This window comes from Magallana gigas, chromosome 6 (assembly GCF_963853765.1).
Source record: "Magallana gigas chromosome 6, xbMagGiga1.1, whole genome shotgun sequence".
Classification (NCBI taxonomy): Eukaryota; Metazoa; Mollusca; class Bivalvia; order Ostreida; family Ostreidae; genus Magallana; species Magallana gigas.
In genome coordinates, this window is record NC_088858.1 from 52,258,381 (window position 1) to 52,277,700 (window position 19,320).

A 19,320-nucleotide genomic window follows, 5' to 3' on the forward strand; every position below is an offset into this window, starting at 1 on the left:
ATGCCTTCATTTACGGTTCGTTCTATACATTTTTATTTAGTATTATTAACAGTTTTATAATGTTATCTATGTTCCGCGTTGTTTAAAGCCAAAACTCGTTATGTTTTCTTTCATGTTGTAATTGAAATCTTAAATTTTATTAATAAACGAGGCCGAGTACAGATCGAGTGCCATGCTTTTACGCATCGTTTTTTTTTGCAGCCGTAGGTGCAAAGTTATATAACTTCCTTAAGTATCTTTTTTTTTTTTTTTTTTTTTTTTTTACAAAATTAACATTATATTTAATGTTTATAAGTTGAGAAATTAAGACTTTATGATCTTGCTAGGGTTTAAATGGCAAAATGACGGTAACGCATCATCATTCTCAGAGTTATAAACTATGTATAATCAAAAAGAAAAGAGTGTGGCGACTTGCTCATTCATTCGAGGCGGAAATGCCTTTTTTGAATAATAATTTATTGACAGGGCATCAACACAAACATATGAGCATTAAAAATAATATTTAGTTAGAAATTAGTTTTACATAGGTCAATATATACCGCAATTCGCTAAATGATGGGAATTTTTTTTTTTGAATAAACCCTGTACAAAACCACGTGGTAAACACTTTTTAAAATTTAAGCATTTAAGCAAAAGTGACTTTTTACAATTATTGTCATATATTTGAAAGAAAAAGAAATTCTAGCACAGAAAATATTGGGAAAATGGAACATTTAGCTAATTTTCAACAAATTTTCAAAGGTTCTTATAGTAGAAAATATCAACTTTTGAGACAATCCTCAAGGAAATCAGGGTGGTAAAATTTTTATCCTAAAATAATTATAAATATAGAAGTAAAACTAGATACAAAAAATTTGATCAAAATATGTAGGGTAGAAATATTTAGACCCTTCCTCGGTAAGAAAGTTTGACAATATATAAACAATTCGACGTGTATGTAGTTTATTCAATGCACTTTGACTGGCAAATGAACCGATTGTAATTCGTTTTTAAAAGAAGGACAACACTATCAATATTTCATTTTCAAAGTACTAATAACACTAGTTATTCACTAAAATTATATTATAAAGTAATATCAAACAATTGTTTTTTAATTTCAAAACAAAAATATGGTAACTTCAAAATTGAAAATTCAACTTAACACTGATTTTTGTAAATAGAATTAGTTTATGAAACATGAATTGAAATGTGAAGAACTAAATCATTCTTAAACATGTATAAACAATATCTTCTATAATCTGCAAAAGTATTTTGAACAAAAATATCAAAATTGATTGATAGAACATTTCATATATAAAACTTCTTAGGTCAGCGTCAATGCAACTGCAAATTTTTAAACAATACTTGGATTTTTCCATGAAAAAGTAGAACAAATCCCTTGTGATTAAACCCTGATTCAGTCATGAAGTTTGTTTACTGTCAGCACCACTTAATTAAAGATGATTCACGATGGTGTTTGGTTTCCTCGAGTATGCACCCGTCCTGTGTTACCGCTTAAGATCCTTAATTGTACATTTTCGTCCAAAGGATCACTAAATAAGATATGTATTTGTAAATTTGTATTTGTAAATGTGTTATAAAAACAAAAAGTGGGATCACGTAATTTTGTCTTTTTTAAAGGTAGGAATTATCTAAAAAGAAGTCTTATTCACTAGAAAATATCTCCATACAATATAACAAGCAGAGTGATAGAACATGCATATTTTAACTTTAGAGCAACATTTTTAAAAAATATTCTTTTACTAGCTTAGAGTTTCATTAATAATCGATGGTATCAAATATTTAGACGTTAATTTTAAAATTGTTTCAATATAAACGATATTGTACAAAAATCTTAATAAGTTATAGCATAATCAGCACATAATTGTCAGACTGTCAGATTCCTGATATTCCTATCAAATGATATGTATATAAGGGGAATGTAAAAATGAAAAGGTATGAAACTTTAATCCTTACCAAAATCAAGCTAAATTTTAAGAGAATTTTAATTTAGTAGCAATAGAAATTATTGTGTGCTTAAACGAGAGATACGTGCAAATATGTCATTATAAATAACGATAACCATTCTTTAAATGAATTGGAGTCAAACTGAGGTTTCACCTCGAACTAAGATTTCACAGTTTAAAAAGAAGGCTTCTTGGACATAACAACAATGCATTTAATTTTTCGGACATGATTGGGAAAGAACAGTAAAAATATTGATTGTAAAGTTGTAAACATGTTCGCAATGTGATCATATTGACCTTTCAAAATGGTCTGAACCTCTGACCAAGGGGTTATGACTGTCAAAATTTAGGTAAAAGGCTTCATAGACATCATTTTTCTGCATATAGTTTATCTTCCACTACTGTGAAAGTTGTGTAGATTTTCTGAGGTTTAATACCTTTGAGTATATCGCGATGGATGGCAATATGGGTCCCGCCTCTGACAAATGGACCATAAAAATGTAAAAGAGGACTTCATGGAGATTTATAACATATGTGTGGGAGTAGAGGATAAGATTTTAATAATCATTTTTAAAGCATCTTTGGCCACCGCCATGTGGCCACGGGATTGGGAAAGTTTTTCGTTAACAATTTATATTACTTTCATCCTAAACATGCCCTAATTCAACAATCATAACATTTGGCCTTGCGATTTTTAAGAACTTTAAAATATTAAAATTTAAAAGAAAGACGAACGCCGGACAATGCACACAAATTGCAACAGGTCATGCAAGTGACTTAAATGAAGAATTACCAAAGTTCTACTTCAAAGTATCCCTGTTTTCCATATTTGTATCTCCTTCGTTGTCCAGTCGGCCACCGTACCTACAATTAAAGAATACCATACTACATTAAGTAATTTATCATCATGTTTTCATGAACAAAAGCACATCCAGGGAGAATAATGCGATACATACACTAACTGTTGCATCCGAGTGCACTCTAAACACGACTCCAATGTTTTCTGGACCACCATCATTGTCATTATCTCTCCAATTATTACCTTAATAGAATAAAATTCAGATCAACAAGCAACCACCAACAGTGAGAAACTCTCATTTTTAGTTTTGCCATTTTAACGGGTATCAACATATTGTCCAGTGCTTTGAAATTTATAAACCTTTGTACCTCTTTTAACGAGACATCCGACCTCGATCAATTGATCACGCTGAAGAATTCTGGGTTCGTCAACAACAATTACTGCAAATCGACCCTGGATTCCATAAGGATACTGACATTGATGACCATTGTCCCAGATTATGGATATAAAACCTGCAATTAACAACGTTTTAACACGTATTGTTGAGACAATTGATGATAAAAGCCCTTGAATGAGGGGCCGGATGTTATCAAATACACTTACCTCTACGATCATGACTAACAACTGTCCCTGGACCACGAGAATCTTGTTCATCAAAGTTTGATTGCCAGTCTGGACCTCTCCTAACTCTGGTGCCTATAGGCGGCATATTGATGTCAGTCTCTAAGTAGTCATCGTTGTCATCTTCGTCATCACTGTCATCTTCCCGAACATCTTCGTCATCACTTACATCTTCCCAAACATCTTCGTCATCACTGTCATCTTCCTTTTGGGGAGGGGGGTTATGTATATACTCGACAAGGTCCTCCTTTACATATGAAAAAGGAAAGTTTGGGGAAAGTTTAAAACAAATTAAGTTGCAAAAAAACCCCCACATATAATCTTACCAAGTCTACTCCTCTCAATGATAAGTCAAATGATTGTACTGCCGCCATCACCATGTCAGGCTCCACGTGCCGGAAGTTAGAAAAGTATGGTCGAAGTTTCGTGGCTAAAAGCTAAATTTAAAAATAATTATTTTGCCACAAACTATGATATACATTGTTTTCTAAACATTTTCTGAAAATGTGACCCTGCCAAGTTCATATTTAATTAACTTTTTTAAAAGTTGACAATTATTTGGTATCAATCAGCATGAAACTGTTCTAAATGTTTTTCAGTCAAAACTGTGTATCATGTAAATGGAACTTTTGTCCCCTTGAATCTTTGTTCAATCGGAGATCATATTTATCGAATAACAAAATGAAAAATAAAATTATATAATTAGAATTTATAGCGTTGTGCACTATCTTTGTCAGCATAACTCGGCTGTTCCAGTGGATCTTACGTTAATTGTTCATTACTTGTAGAATAAGGCGGAGGTTTTGAAAAATAATGTCATATTTGGGGAAAGAAAATAAAGGTAAAAAACGTAAATGAAAGCACTGAATCATTATATTTTGAAAGATTTGGTCTCACGAATGCAACGGTGTGTGCAAACAAATTTCTATAACGAGCTAGCGAGCGTTATTCAATTTGTATGCACTCACCGTTGTAGTTATGAGACTACATGTTTAAAAAAATAATGATTCAATGCTTAATTATTTTTATTTCAGCTCTGCGTGAGAGATTTTAACTGTATCATTACTTACACTTAAATATGTTCATTCATTTATAATCATATTCTGTCCCATGTTTCCGCCACTACCACTTTTGCGTAATTTCTTGATAATCATAAATATATTTGCGTCCAACCTACATACATTCACTAGAATGAAAAATGAAAAAGTCCGATTATCTATGTTAAAGACGCCACCTTTACCACTTTAGGCTTCACAATCATACACAATCAAAAAAGATCTACGCGGATTTTAAATTGCTAAGTGCATGAAGTACCCTGGATGAATATGTTAAAAAATTGCGAGAGGTATCCCGAGTACCTCCGAATATAGAAGAGATGTAAACATTTACCAATTTGAAACTGCGTACGATGTTTGTTTTCGTTCCTTATATATTTTAGGAGTTATCGATGGAGAAATTCTGGAATTTAACCTTTTATCAAATTGAATTGTACTTAATTGCCAGGTATTTTTTTAAACAGATATGTTGGAATTAAAAATCATCAAAATGTGATGGAAGCAAAAACGTAGGACAGATTATAGAACGAAATGTGTTTTCATTTACAAAGAAATTGTTATTTAGTTTTTGCCAACAATATATTGCTATCAAGACTTAACGTTTGTTTGTTTCTTGCTGAACGCAAAGTTGAAAAAAAGATAATTATCATGTATGTAAATATTCACTGAGACTTTTTACTGTATATTCATAATTAAACGCAAGGTATTAATATCTGCGTATAATTGCAAGAAGCAAATCTCACAAATTTTAAAATCTCTCTTCTAATTTTTGACAGATGTAAACAAAATAAAACTATAACAAAAATTCGCCATTCGCAAGTTTGTAATCTCTCGATTTGATGCAAAACAGTTGAATCGCAATCGGCAGTATTAAATACTCGCATAAAATAAGGAATTTACAGTTTATTCCAGAACATGACTTATACCTACATCAAAAGGAAATATATGAAATTTGGTTTTCAAGTCTGGCTGGTTATTTAATTTATTAATGAAAATTTACCTCTCCCTCAAATTGGTAAATAAGTTTGTCAAAGTTTGCCGGTCTAACAATTTTTCCATGTGTCCTTCTTACTAATGGCTCTATGATGGACTGGAGAAAAAATTATAAAATTAATAAAAATATAAGACACTGACTAAATATTTGATTAAATACAACTGATGGTGCTTCATTTTATGTTTTACCTCATCCGCCTTCCCAAGTGGAACACAATAAATTCTATGAGATGACTGTCTTATCATTTCAGCTAGCCCATTCATATCTGAACAAATCTATTAGAAAAATAATAATACTTTCATAAATGTATATCTGGTATGAATTAGCATTAAAAACACATTTAAATACACTGACTCGATCGAAAATAGGTATGCTTACCATTAAACGCTCCTTTCTATCTGGAGTAAAATCTGCACATCCGGTTACTCTATCTAGAGTAGCTACTCCGTCTGTTAGGACAATTATGCGAGGGAAAAAGCTGACTCCCTGGAGTGTTGGGATCGTCACTTCAAAAACAGTTTAAAGAAATCATTAAACATTCAAAACAGAAATAACTGTATTCAATGTTATTTTTTTTTACAACATAGCTGGTATTAGTTCAGTTATTACCTCCACTAGATGCAACACTATGTGATAGCAGAATCCCAGCTGTCAAAGGGCTTGGGCCCCCTGGTCTTAAAGTTTCTAAAAAGTATTCAAAATTTTCACTGGAGATTAAATTATTGATGTTTAAATGTTTTAATAGCACTCATTTTAAATGTTAAATAAGCATGCATATATATATATATATATATATATATATATATATATATATATATATATATATATATATATATATATATATATATATATATATATATATATATATATATATATATATATATATATATATATATTTGTTTTCCCTTGGACTGAAATGTCACATTTTCATTGGTTTAAACATAGCACGTGATTGCCTCATATATCTCTATATTTGTTCTGTGAGAAATAATATTGGGCAATATGGCCGTCATTGGTCGACGCTTCGCTTACTCATTTCGACATTTCATAGTATTTTATACATAAACTGCATGCTGTAAGTTCTTAAAGTATTTGGAGTTGTTGCCCTTTGAAATTCTTTAAAATTAGAGTAGTTGCCCTTAGAATATTGACGTCACATTGTTTTGTCTGGAGCAGAACAAAATGGCAGCGTCGAAATTTGCTCAAATCTCTGCAGAGGAAAGGGAGAAAACATTTGAAATTGAATAGCAACAAAACATTGTAAGTAAACATGGGTAAAGCAAAGATTTTGAAAGAGTATTTGAAAGGTGAGATGAAAATTTTGAAGAGATTGGAAGAGATGTAAGGCATCTTGTACATGGCTTTGCGTAGATCATCGCTATTTGTGAATAAATATGTCGCTTGATAGTCCTCGAGAAAACAAAACACTTATTAGGTTAGTTACTGACTCACTACGGAAATATATTGGGTTGATCAATCTCATAGAAGGCTCGGCTTCGCCTCGCCATCTATGAGATTGATCAACCCAATATATTTCCGTAGTGAGTCAGTAACTAACCTAATAAGTAATAATATATATATATATATATAACTTAAATAAATGAAAACACAAATATCGAGTTAAACATAAGCGCTTTCATTTTCTTCAGATGTTTTACAATACTAACATGGAAACGTTACAATAGAATACCTGAAAAAATCAACAAACGGTTTTAAAAGAATTCATTTTAGAAGCTGCAGAAATTGTATTGAGTAATAATACATTTACATTCAACGGAAAACATTTTAAACAAATTAAAGGAACCGCCATGGGCACTAAAATGGCTCCAACATATGCTACCCTACATTCGGATACCTGGAAGAAAAAATGTATAAGGAAATAAATAGATTATTTAACAAAGAGACGGAAATGTATATAACAAAGCACTGGAAAAGGTACCTGGACGACTGTTTTATTCTTTGGAATTCCTCACAGTTTTTAAAAATATATTGAATGAACTTAATCCAGATATCAAATTTACAGCAGACGAAAGCCTGAATAGAATTTCATTATTAGATATTTTGTTGACCAAACAAGACGAAGTCATTATGACGGATGTATACTACAAACCTACGGATACTCATCAGTATTTACACTTCAACTCATGTCATCCACGACATACGAAAAGAGCATTACCGTATAACCTGTCTAGACGAATATGCACAATCGTTAACGACGAGTCTGTCAAAATACAGAGATTACAGGAATTAAAAAAGTATCTAAAGAAACAAAGTTATCCGGATAAAATTATTGACGATGCTATTGAAAAAACCATGAAATTAGACAGAAAGAAGCTCCTCAATCCCGTTCAAATCAACAATAAAAAATCGAAGATATTACCACTGGTTTTCACCAATAATCCCAGAAACACTAACATCGCCCCGATTGTTCACCATCTAAACGAAGTCTTAAGACTGATGAAATAATGGCTAAGATATTTGAAAAACAAAAATTTATAAACAGCAAAAGACGGCCGAAGAATCTACGACGCATCCTTACTAAATCCAATTTCAAAGAAAAATCGGAGTTTGAAGTCACTAAATGCCAGGATTCGCGATGTGGCACTTGTCCCTATATTAGACAAGGACATCATTTCAATTTTGGTGGGAAACAGTTTATCGTTAACAACAACATGTCGTGTGAAACCAGAAATCTATTATATGTTATCACGTGCTCAGGTTGCGGGGAACTATATATTAGAGAAACGGGAAGTACCTTACGGGAAAGAATCCGAATTCACAAACAGCACAACAACCAACCGGAATACCGCAAACTAAAAGTTAGTGAACACCTTGACCTGTGCGGAAAAAAAATCATTTACTGTTTTTCCGTTCTATAAGATGTACAATTCTCATGAACTTTTAAACCTAAATTGAATAGCTTAATGTAACCTCTGAGTATTCTAAATGTTTTATTCATGTTTTAACCGTGTTATATAATCTGATATAACATTTTTGAATAAGTTTTCTCGTTATGTCACAAATGAGATAATTTTATTACTATGCCCTGAAAATTGCTGAATCACACCGGACACAGTTATATTGCCCTCCTGGAAACAGTTATATTTCACAGGAAATAGTTATATTGCCCTCCCAAAATTGTAATATCACCATCGCGTGCAAGAATTCTGCATATTAATTACGTCGGGTTCGAAATTTAACGAGCCAGTTGCTAAGCAAACGTAAACAGATCCGCGAATTTTAAACATGTCAGGCAAACATCTGCGGTTTGTTAATCTTAATTCAGATGATCTCGATAGTTTTATTGATGAAAAAAAAATTCAAACGACAAAAGTGATAACTCAAGCGTGAGTGTTTTAAAAACATTTGCCTCTGCCTTGTGAATTAAATAAATATATTGACAACCCGAGTTTGATTTGTTTAAAAATTTTATATAACATATATTACATGTCTTCTCGGGCGACAATACCAGAATATTTGTCCCTCGATGACAGGAAAGCCCTGGAGTGTTATGTCGCCCTCTGCCTTCGGCATCGGGCGACATAACACTCCAGGGCTTTCCTGTCACCTCGGGTCAAATATTCTGGTATGTCGCCCTCGAAGCCATGTAATATATGTATATTATTATTAGTATTGTGATATCTAAAAATACGGGAAAATATGACGTCATTCAGAGACTTGAAGACGCCGTTAAACTATTATGACGTCATAATAAACGTTACCATGTTAGTATTGTAAAACATCTGAAGAAAATGAAAGCGCTTATGTTTTACTCGATCTTTGTGTTTTCATTTATTTCAGTTTTATATACCGGGTATATTTCACCGACCACTGAGGTTTTTCTTGTATATATATATATGGGTATATCCCTCTAACTGTTTTTAGAATCGGTAGGACAACAAAGTAGTGCCTTTAAGCAAAATAGTCCCTATACTTGCAGAGTGTATATACATTTATTGGGACATTTAAAATCAGAATGCTTGACACATGTCAGAAAAGAGGATTTGCAATTTTAAAAACAAATGTCAAAATTGAATTATCATTTGAAGAAAAGAATTGAAATTGTTTGATGTACACCCTTTCCAAAACTGAGCAATTCCCTACTTTTACTTTCATTTTCAGAGTTTTTCAATACAGACGCATTTTGCCGGAAAACGAATCTGACTTCAAACCACGAAATTTTAACAGGAAAGAGACAATTTGATGAGCTTTCATTCAAGAGGTTCCTCGAAAATTAGGACCGGAGCTATGAACCATAACGTTAACATTACCGCCTATGGAAAATGCATTAGTGGACTATACCCATATATATATATATATATATATATATATATATATATATATATATATATATATATATATATATATATATATATATATATATAATGGAAATTGTAAGTGGTACTCACTTATTTCTTCTTTCAGTTTTGTGTAATTCATACAACAGCGACTTATAACTACGGTGTTCCCTCCGAAACAAACCAGTCCAACCTTCTGGCTTGACGTCGAATATTCTAAAACTTGCAAAGGTAAATACAAGTAAGATACTCGGTATCATCTTATGCCATTAACAGACCAGTTAAATAGACTTGGACACGATTTGAGCTCAAAATGTATTTTTTCAATTTTAGAATTGTTAATATAGATACTTTCAATGCTTTGATAAAATTTGTCAAATATTGAGTTACAATCGAGCATCAGAAAGATAATCCTCTAACGTGCTCATGAATTTTCTGCGGTTGTTTATTTTCTGCGGTATTTTGCGGATAAGTAAAATCCGCAAAAATTCAAAACGCAAAATATTCTTTTAAAAAAATCACTAATTTTGACATTATTTAAAATACAAGCTATAATTTTCAAACGTGATCAGTCCTTTATTAGGGGGCTCTGCGTCGTATTTCACACCTTATTATCTCATGTTACCTGTGCGATATCAATTATAGCTGAACAGATATAAGTCCTGTGTGTTTAGTAGAGTATGAAATAAAAATGATCTGAGAAAAGTTCACAAGCAGTATTTAGTAGACTTGTAAAACATTTGAGAGTTAGTTCTCATTCACCGTGAACACGGTAAGAATGTCGATTTTAAGATATGTAAGTTTAGTTATCTAGTTTACGTTCCCTTAGGCAAATCTGGTAAACATATGTATTTTTTTGCGGTCTTATGTAACCGCAGAAATTGAAAACGCAGAATATAATTTGATACGTTTTAGGGGTTAAACCGCATCAATTTCAAGCATTAGCAGGTTCCGGTAAATGTTCTACCAAACCTCCCTCTTTACTCCTTACTAAAAGTCTTACAGTATTTTTCATTTTTTTTTGGTATAATATTGGATCTTTTATTACGAGAGCAATTAATAACTCAAACGAATTACTGCATTTTACAGAACCAAATAAGTTAGGAATCATAACTTGCTTGCTGAAAGCTGGAAAACAAAAACAGTTCCTAAAAAATTGGCGCCCAACAAGTCTTCTAAATGTTGTTTATAAAATAGCATCAGGATGCATTGCTAATAGGATTAAGTCACTATTAGACAAATTAATAAATAAATACCAAACTGGTTTTATCAAAGGAAGGTTTATTGGAGAAAATATATGACTCGTATATGATTTAATGAATTATACTGAACAACATAGAATACCAGGTTTATTAATGCTTATTGACTTCGAAAAAGCATTTGATACTATATCTTGGAAATTCATTTTTGAAACACTGGATTTTTTTAAATTTGGACCATCTATAAAAAAAATGGATAAAGACCTTTTACAATGGCACCAAATCATGTGTTTTGCAAAAACATTCACTTCTGACTATATTTATCTTCAAAGGGGCTGTAGAGAAGGTGACCCCATTTCTCCATATCTTTTTTTAAAATGCGCGGAGATCTTAGGGATTTTAATTAAAAATGATAGGGATATTAGAGGAATTGTTATAGATGGAATAGAATATAAGCTTTCTCAATATGCTGATGACACCTCTCTTAAATTTGATGGTTCGCCTCAGTCTATGGATGGTATTTTAAGAGTTTTAGATTCTTTAGCAGATCTTTCAGGACTAAAAATTAATTACACAAAAACTAAAATGGTTTGGATCGGGAGTAAGAAATTTTCAAGAGATGTATTTCACCATACAAGATGGAAACTAAATTGGAATAACTCAACCTTTGATTTATTAGGAATAAAATTTTCTGTAACTCTAGATGAGATGTCTAGCCTTAATTATGAGCCTAAACTGTCAGATATTAAAAGGATTTTAAACCAATGGAAATTAAGAAAACTAACCCCAATTGGTAAAATCTCAGTAATAAAAACATTGATTCTGCCCAAATTAAATCATCTGGTGCTCTCTTTACCTGACCCAGACTCTGATTTTACAAACATTTTAAATAAGGAAATTTACCAATTTTTATAGGGAAGCAATATTCACAAAGTAAAAAGAAACACTATTATACAGGAATATGGATATGGTGGTTTAAAAACGATAGATTTTACAGATTTTAGCTCTGCTCTAAAGTCTAGTTGGATAAGAAGAATGATTTTCTCAGACACAAAATGGATAAATCTCTTAGAGGCAGAATTACAAACAAAATTAAAAACCTATGGGTTAAAGGTATGGACTTTACATCTAATTTATGTAAAAATACAACAAATAATTTTTGGAAAGAAGTTTTTAACAGCTGGATTTTAATCATAAATGCAACTAGACAAGAAGTTATGAATGTTCCATTTGAAAACATCTAGCTCAACCCAAAAATAAAAGTTAATAACCGTTCCTTTTCTCCTAAAACACTATTTTAATGCTGGTTTTATACATATACAAGATCTTGTTGATAATGAGGGTGTTTTTCTTAGTCTAGAAACAATAGAAAACCAAAATATTAAAACAAATTTTATTGAATATGCAAGCCTAAAGAGAGCAAGATTTGAAAGATTAGATAAAGATACTATCAAGGAAATCAAATACAAGTCTGGCCCAAGTATACCCAGTCACATAAATATCTTCTTCACCAATCAAAAAGGTTGCAAAGACATGTATAACAAACTCACTAAGGAGAAAAGAGATCCAATTACATCTGTAAATAAATGGCTAGAAAGGGGCTTTATTTTTAACAACAAAGACTGGAACAAAATATTTGAACTTCCGTTTAAAATTACTAAAGAGTCAAAACTACAATGGCTACAATTTCAAATTCTACACAGAATAATACCAACAAATGATTATCTTCACAAGATTAAGGTTAAAGAATCCCCAGTCTGCTCCTTTTGTAAAAGAGTTAATGAGACTATTGAACACTTATTTGTAGATTGCTATTGTGTAAAAGAACTTTGGGAACTATGTGAGGAGTGGTTGTTAAGGAAATTGGAAATGCAAGTAACATTTGACAAAAACTCAATTTTATTTGGAAAATATAAAGAGAGAAATTTGTATAAAGTATATACTCTTTTAATTCTAATAATAAAACAATACATATTTGTAAGTAGATATAAAGAAGTTCCAAAGCTGAATTTTGGTGCACTCGAAAATATAATGAAAAACAGAATATCCCTGGAGAAATATATTTCGCTTAAAAATTGTAGATTCTCAGAGTTTGAAAGGCACTGGCAAAAAATATGTGACTTATTATTATGATATACTAGCTATATTTATCAGATTCAATAGGTTATACAATGTACTACCATAGATTCTCAGATTTTGAAAGGCACTGGCAACAAATATGTGACTTATTATTATGATATACTAGCTATATTTATCAGATTCAATAGGTTATACAATGTACTACCCCCCCCCCCCCCCCACACCTCGCACACAAACACTTTTCTTTCATCTTATTCTCACTAACTTCCTTTTTCAAGTAGTATACAGGTACATTTGTAAAGAGTTATATGCACAATATTTAGACCTACATTATGTTCTTTCTCTTTAAGAGACAAGCTATTACAAGCTATTTCTGAAAAAAAAAATTCTTACAGTAGTGAAAGAGAAACTTCATGAGTACTGCACAACAATATACTCCAGAAGTGGTGTGGTTCAGATGTGGATATTAAAAAATTCTACAGAATTATTAGAAAATGGTCACAAAATCTTACCAAAATCAATAGCATCAAAACGTACGATTTTTCAACGTTTTATACAACCATTCCCCATGGTAAATTGAAATCTAGGCTTTTTAATATCATCAACAGTTGTTTCTTCAATAAAAATAGAAGTCGTAAAAAGCATACCTTGTCATTGGAAATCTAAAATATTATTTTGTTAAAAACCATTCTGATTGCATACACAAGTACTCTAAAGTTGACATTAAAAAGATGCTTAAGTTTCTGATAGACAACATCTATGTAGTTTTTAATTACCAAGGGTACCAATTGTGCCCCATTGTTAGCATATCTATTTTTCTATTCTTATGAAGCAGACTTTAATCAAAAACTTGTACGTGTAAAAATAAATCACTCGCTGTGGCTTTCAACTTAACATTCAGGTATATCGACAACGTATTATCAATTAACAATTGTTATTTCCATACTTACGTAGACTCGATATATCCCAGTGAACTTAAAATAAAAGATACCACAGAGCCTGCGTCATCTGTTTCATATTTGGATATTTTACTGGAGTTGGACATTGATGGTAACCCAACAACAAAACTTTATGATAAACGCGATGACCTCAAAGTTTCTATAGTCAACTTTTCTTACTTATGTAGCAATATACACTCATCACCTGCATATGGTGTTTTTGTCTCTCAGTTGATTCGATACGCAAGGGCATAATCTTCGTATGAACAGTTTATAAGGCGAAGCAAGCTGACAAACAAGTTGATAAAACAGGATTATCAACAGTCTCGCTTGAAGTCATCTTTTTGTAAGTTCTATGGTCGATACAACGAACTTGTCAGCAAATACAATCTACCACTGGGTCGCATGCTGACTGACGTTTTTCAAACTAATTGTTAGACCAAAGTAAGCACCTCATTGTCCACGGACTTTTCTGATTTTTTCCCGATTACGACAAAGCTCACACGGTGGGTGTGACCAGTCAGCAGAGGATGCGCACTCCTCTTAGGCACCTGATCCAACCTCTATGTATTTGGAGGTCCTTGTTACTCTGCTTAGAATTTGTATTTCGTTTTATGAATTTTTGAGATGGTTCACGGTGTGTTGATTTCATTTTGTCATTACTAGCAGGTTACAGAGTTTAGACTTCTTTGTTTTGTAAACAAAGCTCGAGTCCTGTTAATGTTTACATATTTGTTGTATTGGTATAAGTTTCAATCTAATGTTGCTGTTTGTTGTTATGAAATCATTTATGAACCCATAGAATCAGTCGATCTTGTTTCCACAAGTTATTTTGATCAAGAAATGATAATTTCTTTACTTTACAGTATTTGTAAACAAATATATGACTCAAGCTTTGTTTTCTTAACAACGACTTCTTTCGTCTGTATCTCGTTTGTAACCTGACTTCTAACATTCAAATTTTAGTGAATCATTCAAGATACAAAAGTAAACTATCTTAAACATAGAAATCAAATATAGTAATTTTAATCTGAAATCGTGTCCAGGTCCTTTTAAGTAATAAGCACTAGAGAAATCATATCCATAACAAAAGAGAACAGACCTGATAAAAATCTAAGAGATAGATTAATCATCGTCTGGAATGCTTCCCCTGCCATACTGTCTGATGTATCCAGACAGAGAACATTGCATTGACCACAAACATTATCTACAGGTCCTTCTAAGGCAACTGTGAAAAATGTATAATCATAATTTCATATAGATTCACAAACACTTAAATCAGTTACATAATGTTTCAATACAATTTATATTTATTATCTACTACTTCTTGTTAAACGAGTGTAAATAAAGTATCGTAATGTAATTTTATATAGTTTTACACACAGTCAAATCACATAACGTGACTGGACAATTTAGTATAATACATATAGATCTTGTATAAATAAATATCCATTTTGTCACCCCGGATATTTTAATGTTTAGTATAATTAGTCCCTTTTCTAACAGGATGGTTTTACATATCACATGTTGAGTATTGTAGAACTCAAAAGGATCCTAACAAGACTAATGTTTATATATTGAAATAATCTAAATGTTTTCCTTTGTAAAATTGGATCCACCATGTGGCGCCACCCTACTTCTCAAGAAGTTGAACACATTTAAATTTACATTATAAGAGGATGCTTTCACTTAAGTTACAGCTTTTCTAGGCAAAAGATTATTTAGAAAAGATTATAAAAGATTTTTTCCCTATCTCTATATATTCCTATTTTTTGCCCACCCCCTTTGTCACCCCGTCCTTACTCCGGGGGCTATGGAATGAACAAACTTGAATCTATCCTACTTGAGGATACTCCCACACAAGTTTCAGCTTTTCTGGCCAATTGGTTTCTGAGAAGATTTCTTGAGATTTATTTTATATATAACAATGACAAAGTTCGAACCCTCTTGTGGCCTCACTCTACTCCCGGGGATCATGATTTTTACAACTTTTAAATTTACACACAAGTGTCATCTTTCCTGACTGATTAGTTTATGAGAAGAAGATTTTTGAAAGTTCTCAAAAGTTTTCAGTAATTCCCAATTATTTCCCCTTGAAAACGGGCATCGTCTTTCACTTTCATAACTTTGAATCCCCTTTGTCCAATGATGCTTTGTTCCAAGTTTGGTTTAGCACAGTGGTTCTGGAGAAAATGTTGAAAATGTGAAAGGTTTACAGACAGGCTGACATACATACAAACGGACAGACAAACAGGCCACAGACAAAAAGTGATCAAAAAAGCTCGCTTGAGCTTTCAGCTCAGGTAAGCTAAAAGCAGAGTTAAATAGAGAAATATGAACATTTTTTTAAAAGATGCAGCATACGTGATTTGTTTAAATCAGATAAACACGATTGAGGAAACAGGAATGGCCTTGAATCAAATGATCATCTTTTGAAATATAATAAGATAACCAAAGATATAAACAGATGCAAGGATATAACTGATATAAAGGAAGGTAACTTACTCGTTGCTAAAATTTCATTGGCTTTACCAACCCAGTATCCAACAGGTAATATCTCCATTTGCGTCAAATTCTCGCAATTGTCTTATCAATAATGAAACGATAAAGCAAATTGGTAGCGTTAAAACACGCTTCATAAGAGCATTTAGAATGATAACATTTGTGTCAAGCGTGTTTGATGCATCAAATTGCAGTCTGGTACTTTTTCCCCGAACATTTAAAAAATCGATTTCTTTTGGGCATGTTTTTTTTCACTTGCCACTCTCTGTCTTGTTCTTTTATGTTTTGATCAAATGTTATTGATATTTTTGATGCAAACCACTGCCAAGTAAAGATAAAGTTTTTACGTTGTCTTTCTTAAAGGGGCATTGTCACGATTTTGGTCAAATTTTAAGGTTTACAATGCTTCCGTAAGGCCTGTTTAATAGGCAACCAAAAATTGTAGTGTCATTCGGGTTATAAGCAAGTTAGAGAGCTTACAACTCTTTGCTCTGTAAACAAAGCGTTTGTTGACATTTTGAAAGTCGAAGTAAAAATTCCAGTTATACATCTTAAATGAATGTGGTAAATGTTAGAACTGTTTATTTATGCTTAAAATGAATAGGAAAATACACAAGTCAGCTTGAAAAAGATTTATACAAAAACAGAGCACGAGCCTTCTTTACATTACAAAGAATGTGAGCCCTGTCCATCGCTTTTAATTTTACGACTGACTCTCAAATTTCATTTCAATATCTGAAATACATTATTGAAGTATTGTTAACATGAAAAACAGAATTTGACCAAATTCGTGGCCATGCTATTCTAGTTTTATTTTCACCAAATGAGCCAAAAAGGTTTTTTAAATTTTGTAGTAGTATACACTGATTTTAAAGATGAACAATTCATCTAAAGTCAAAACATTTGTAATCATCCGGGATAAAGAACTATATCATGGTAAAGAATGATGAAACTGGCTTACCTGGAGCCCTTTCAGAATCACAAAGAGCCATGTCCTCGTTTCCCTGCTCTATTGTTTTTGATGCTAGATCGACCTCAATGTTTTGCAATGAAAAGCTATAATAAAATTATAAAAATATATTGTACAACATCTGGAATTTTTATATAAATGACTTATGAAATTTTCATGTTGATCCATTATCAATGAGGAACTCTTTTATTTGATGTCTAATTGCGTCTATAAGGAACAGAGATTACATTAGCAACGCTTTTACTTATATACAAGCTGAACTATACTCTCCAGGTCATTTAAAAAAATTAAAAAATGAAAATGCTGCAACTCGATGTTTTATTTAATATTACCATTATACCTTTTCTCTTCAGTGGCTGGTTTCAAAATAGGCTTTAAAGGAATAAGGTTGAGGGTGGTTGGAGCTTCTTCATTTTGATGAACCAATAGATTTGATTCTTGCATGGCAGTTTTCTGTGTTTTTGCTTTTTCAAATTCTAAAACCTGAATTTTCTTTTCCAACAGTTCGACTTTTTCATTGAGGTTTCTTAAAATGGTTTGAAGTTTTGGGATTACGTCATCATTTTCCTTCATCTTTGCCATGCGATTTTTTAGAATGTTTTCTAGCTCTTAAATTAAATATTATTACCGATTACTCAAGGTTTATTCAGCAATCCAAATTTTAAATAAAAATAAAAATTTGCATTATAAATTTACCTGTCATTATTTTGAGTCCTCTTTCTTTTAACTCACTTTGAGAGCTTTAAATTAAATAATATAACTGTAGAAGTAAAGTTTTTAAAAATAAAATATTAATTTTGATGATGTTTTCAATATTACTCACATTGAACGAGAGTTCATAACATTAAATAATACTTTGTGGTCTTTTTCCAGACTTTCTAACGATTCATTACACCGTTGGACCTACAAAGTAAAGTATTCTTTACACAAGACTCACTTTTGAAATAGAGGTTTTATAATGACTTAAAATTGATAAAATAGGATATTACCATTTGTAATATGGCAATTTTAGTTTGTTTGTTGATTGGTATATTTTCTTCAATGCAACTTGTACTTTTAGCTTTACAGCAAGAACATTCGAGGTGATTTTCAACATCATGTTCGCCTTTTTGTAAAGTTGATTCGACGGAAGCACAAAACAATGAATCATTACTTGTAAAAGCAATTGATACACAATCAGTGTGACTCTCTTTGCAGACAGTGTGAACAGACAATGAATCCTCTTTCTTTCTCAAGCTTTCCCTATTTTGAGAGCCATCTTTATAAGGCGACATGGTCGTCCTCTTTTCCGTGTTTCTTTGCAGCATGGTATCCAAATAAATCTCATTCTTTTCATGAGAGTTAAGAGAGGTATCAAATGATTTGCTCATTTCAATGGTCTTCTCTTTTGACACTGATCCTTCTTCTAATGATACTATAGAGGAATTCTTGATAGCACTTCTCAATTCATGACTAATGACTAAGTTCTGGGAAGTCGGGGGATCAACTGAGGAACCAACATAGATATTTTGATCTGCAACGAAGGGAAACTGGTTGAATAAAATTAAAAAAAAGGAATTGTTTTTTCTTCAACGTGCCTGGGATGCTGAGTGAACTCTACGGTTAACCGGACGGTCACGTCCACATTAGAGCTTATGTGGAATTAACTAACTATAAGCAGGCACATTGTAACTTGAATATACTTCACACCATACATAAAAACATATTAAAATACAATAGAAGTTGACTTGTTAAATAATATCCATACTTTGATCTCTTAGGTTTCTGAATATATTTTGGGACGAAACAAAGCTTATCGTTTGGAATTTAATAAAATATGAACCATACAGTTAAATATGCCTTTTTATTATTTATTTTGTATTGAATAAACCAATATCAAAATAAAAGTTACATTTTTAGCATCTTATTTAGAAAAAAAT

At 31.8% G+C, this 19,320-nt stretch overlaps 1 protein-coding gene across 1 annotated transcript; it reads right to left on the bottom strand.

Moving 5' to 3' along the window:
* Nucleotides 1-91: 91 nt before the first annotated feature.
* Nucleotides 92-18,935, bottom strand: LOC105333515 (uncharacterized). Its single transcript, XM_034468939.2, has 18 exons — nt 18,391-18,935; nt 18,225-18,304; nt 18,098-18,141; nt 17,742-18,009; nt 17,393-17,487; nt 16,435-16,515; nt 15,032-15,157; nt 9,825-9,935; nt 6,025-6,099; nt 5,794-5,921; nt 5,604-5,690; nt 5,422-5,511; nt 3,693-3,803; nt 3,349-3,613; nt 3,114-3,257; nt 2,903-2,988; nt 2,740-2,810; nt 92-1,532 (listed from the first exon to the last, which is right to left on the bottom strand). Exons 1-18 carry the CDS (start codon nt 18,769-18,771, stop codon nt 1,445-1,447), a joined length of 2,331 nt encoding a protein of 776 aa, XP_034324830.2. The 5' UTR covers nt 18,772-18,935; the 3' UTR covers nt 92-1,444.
* Nucleotides 18,936-19,320: the final 385 nt, after the last annotated feature.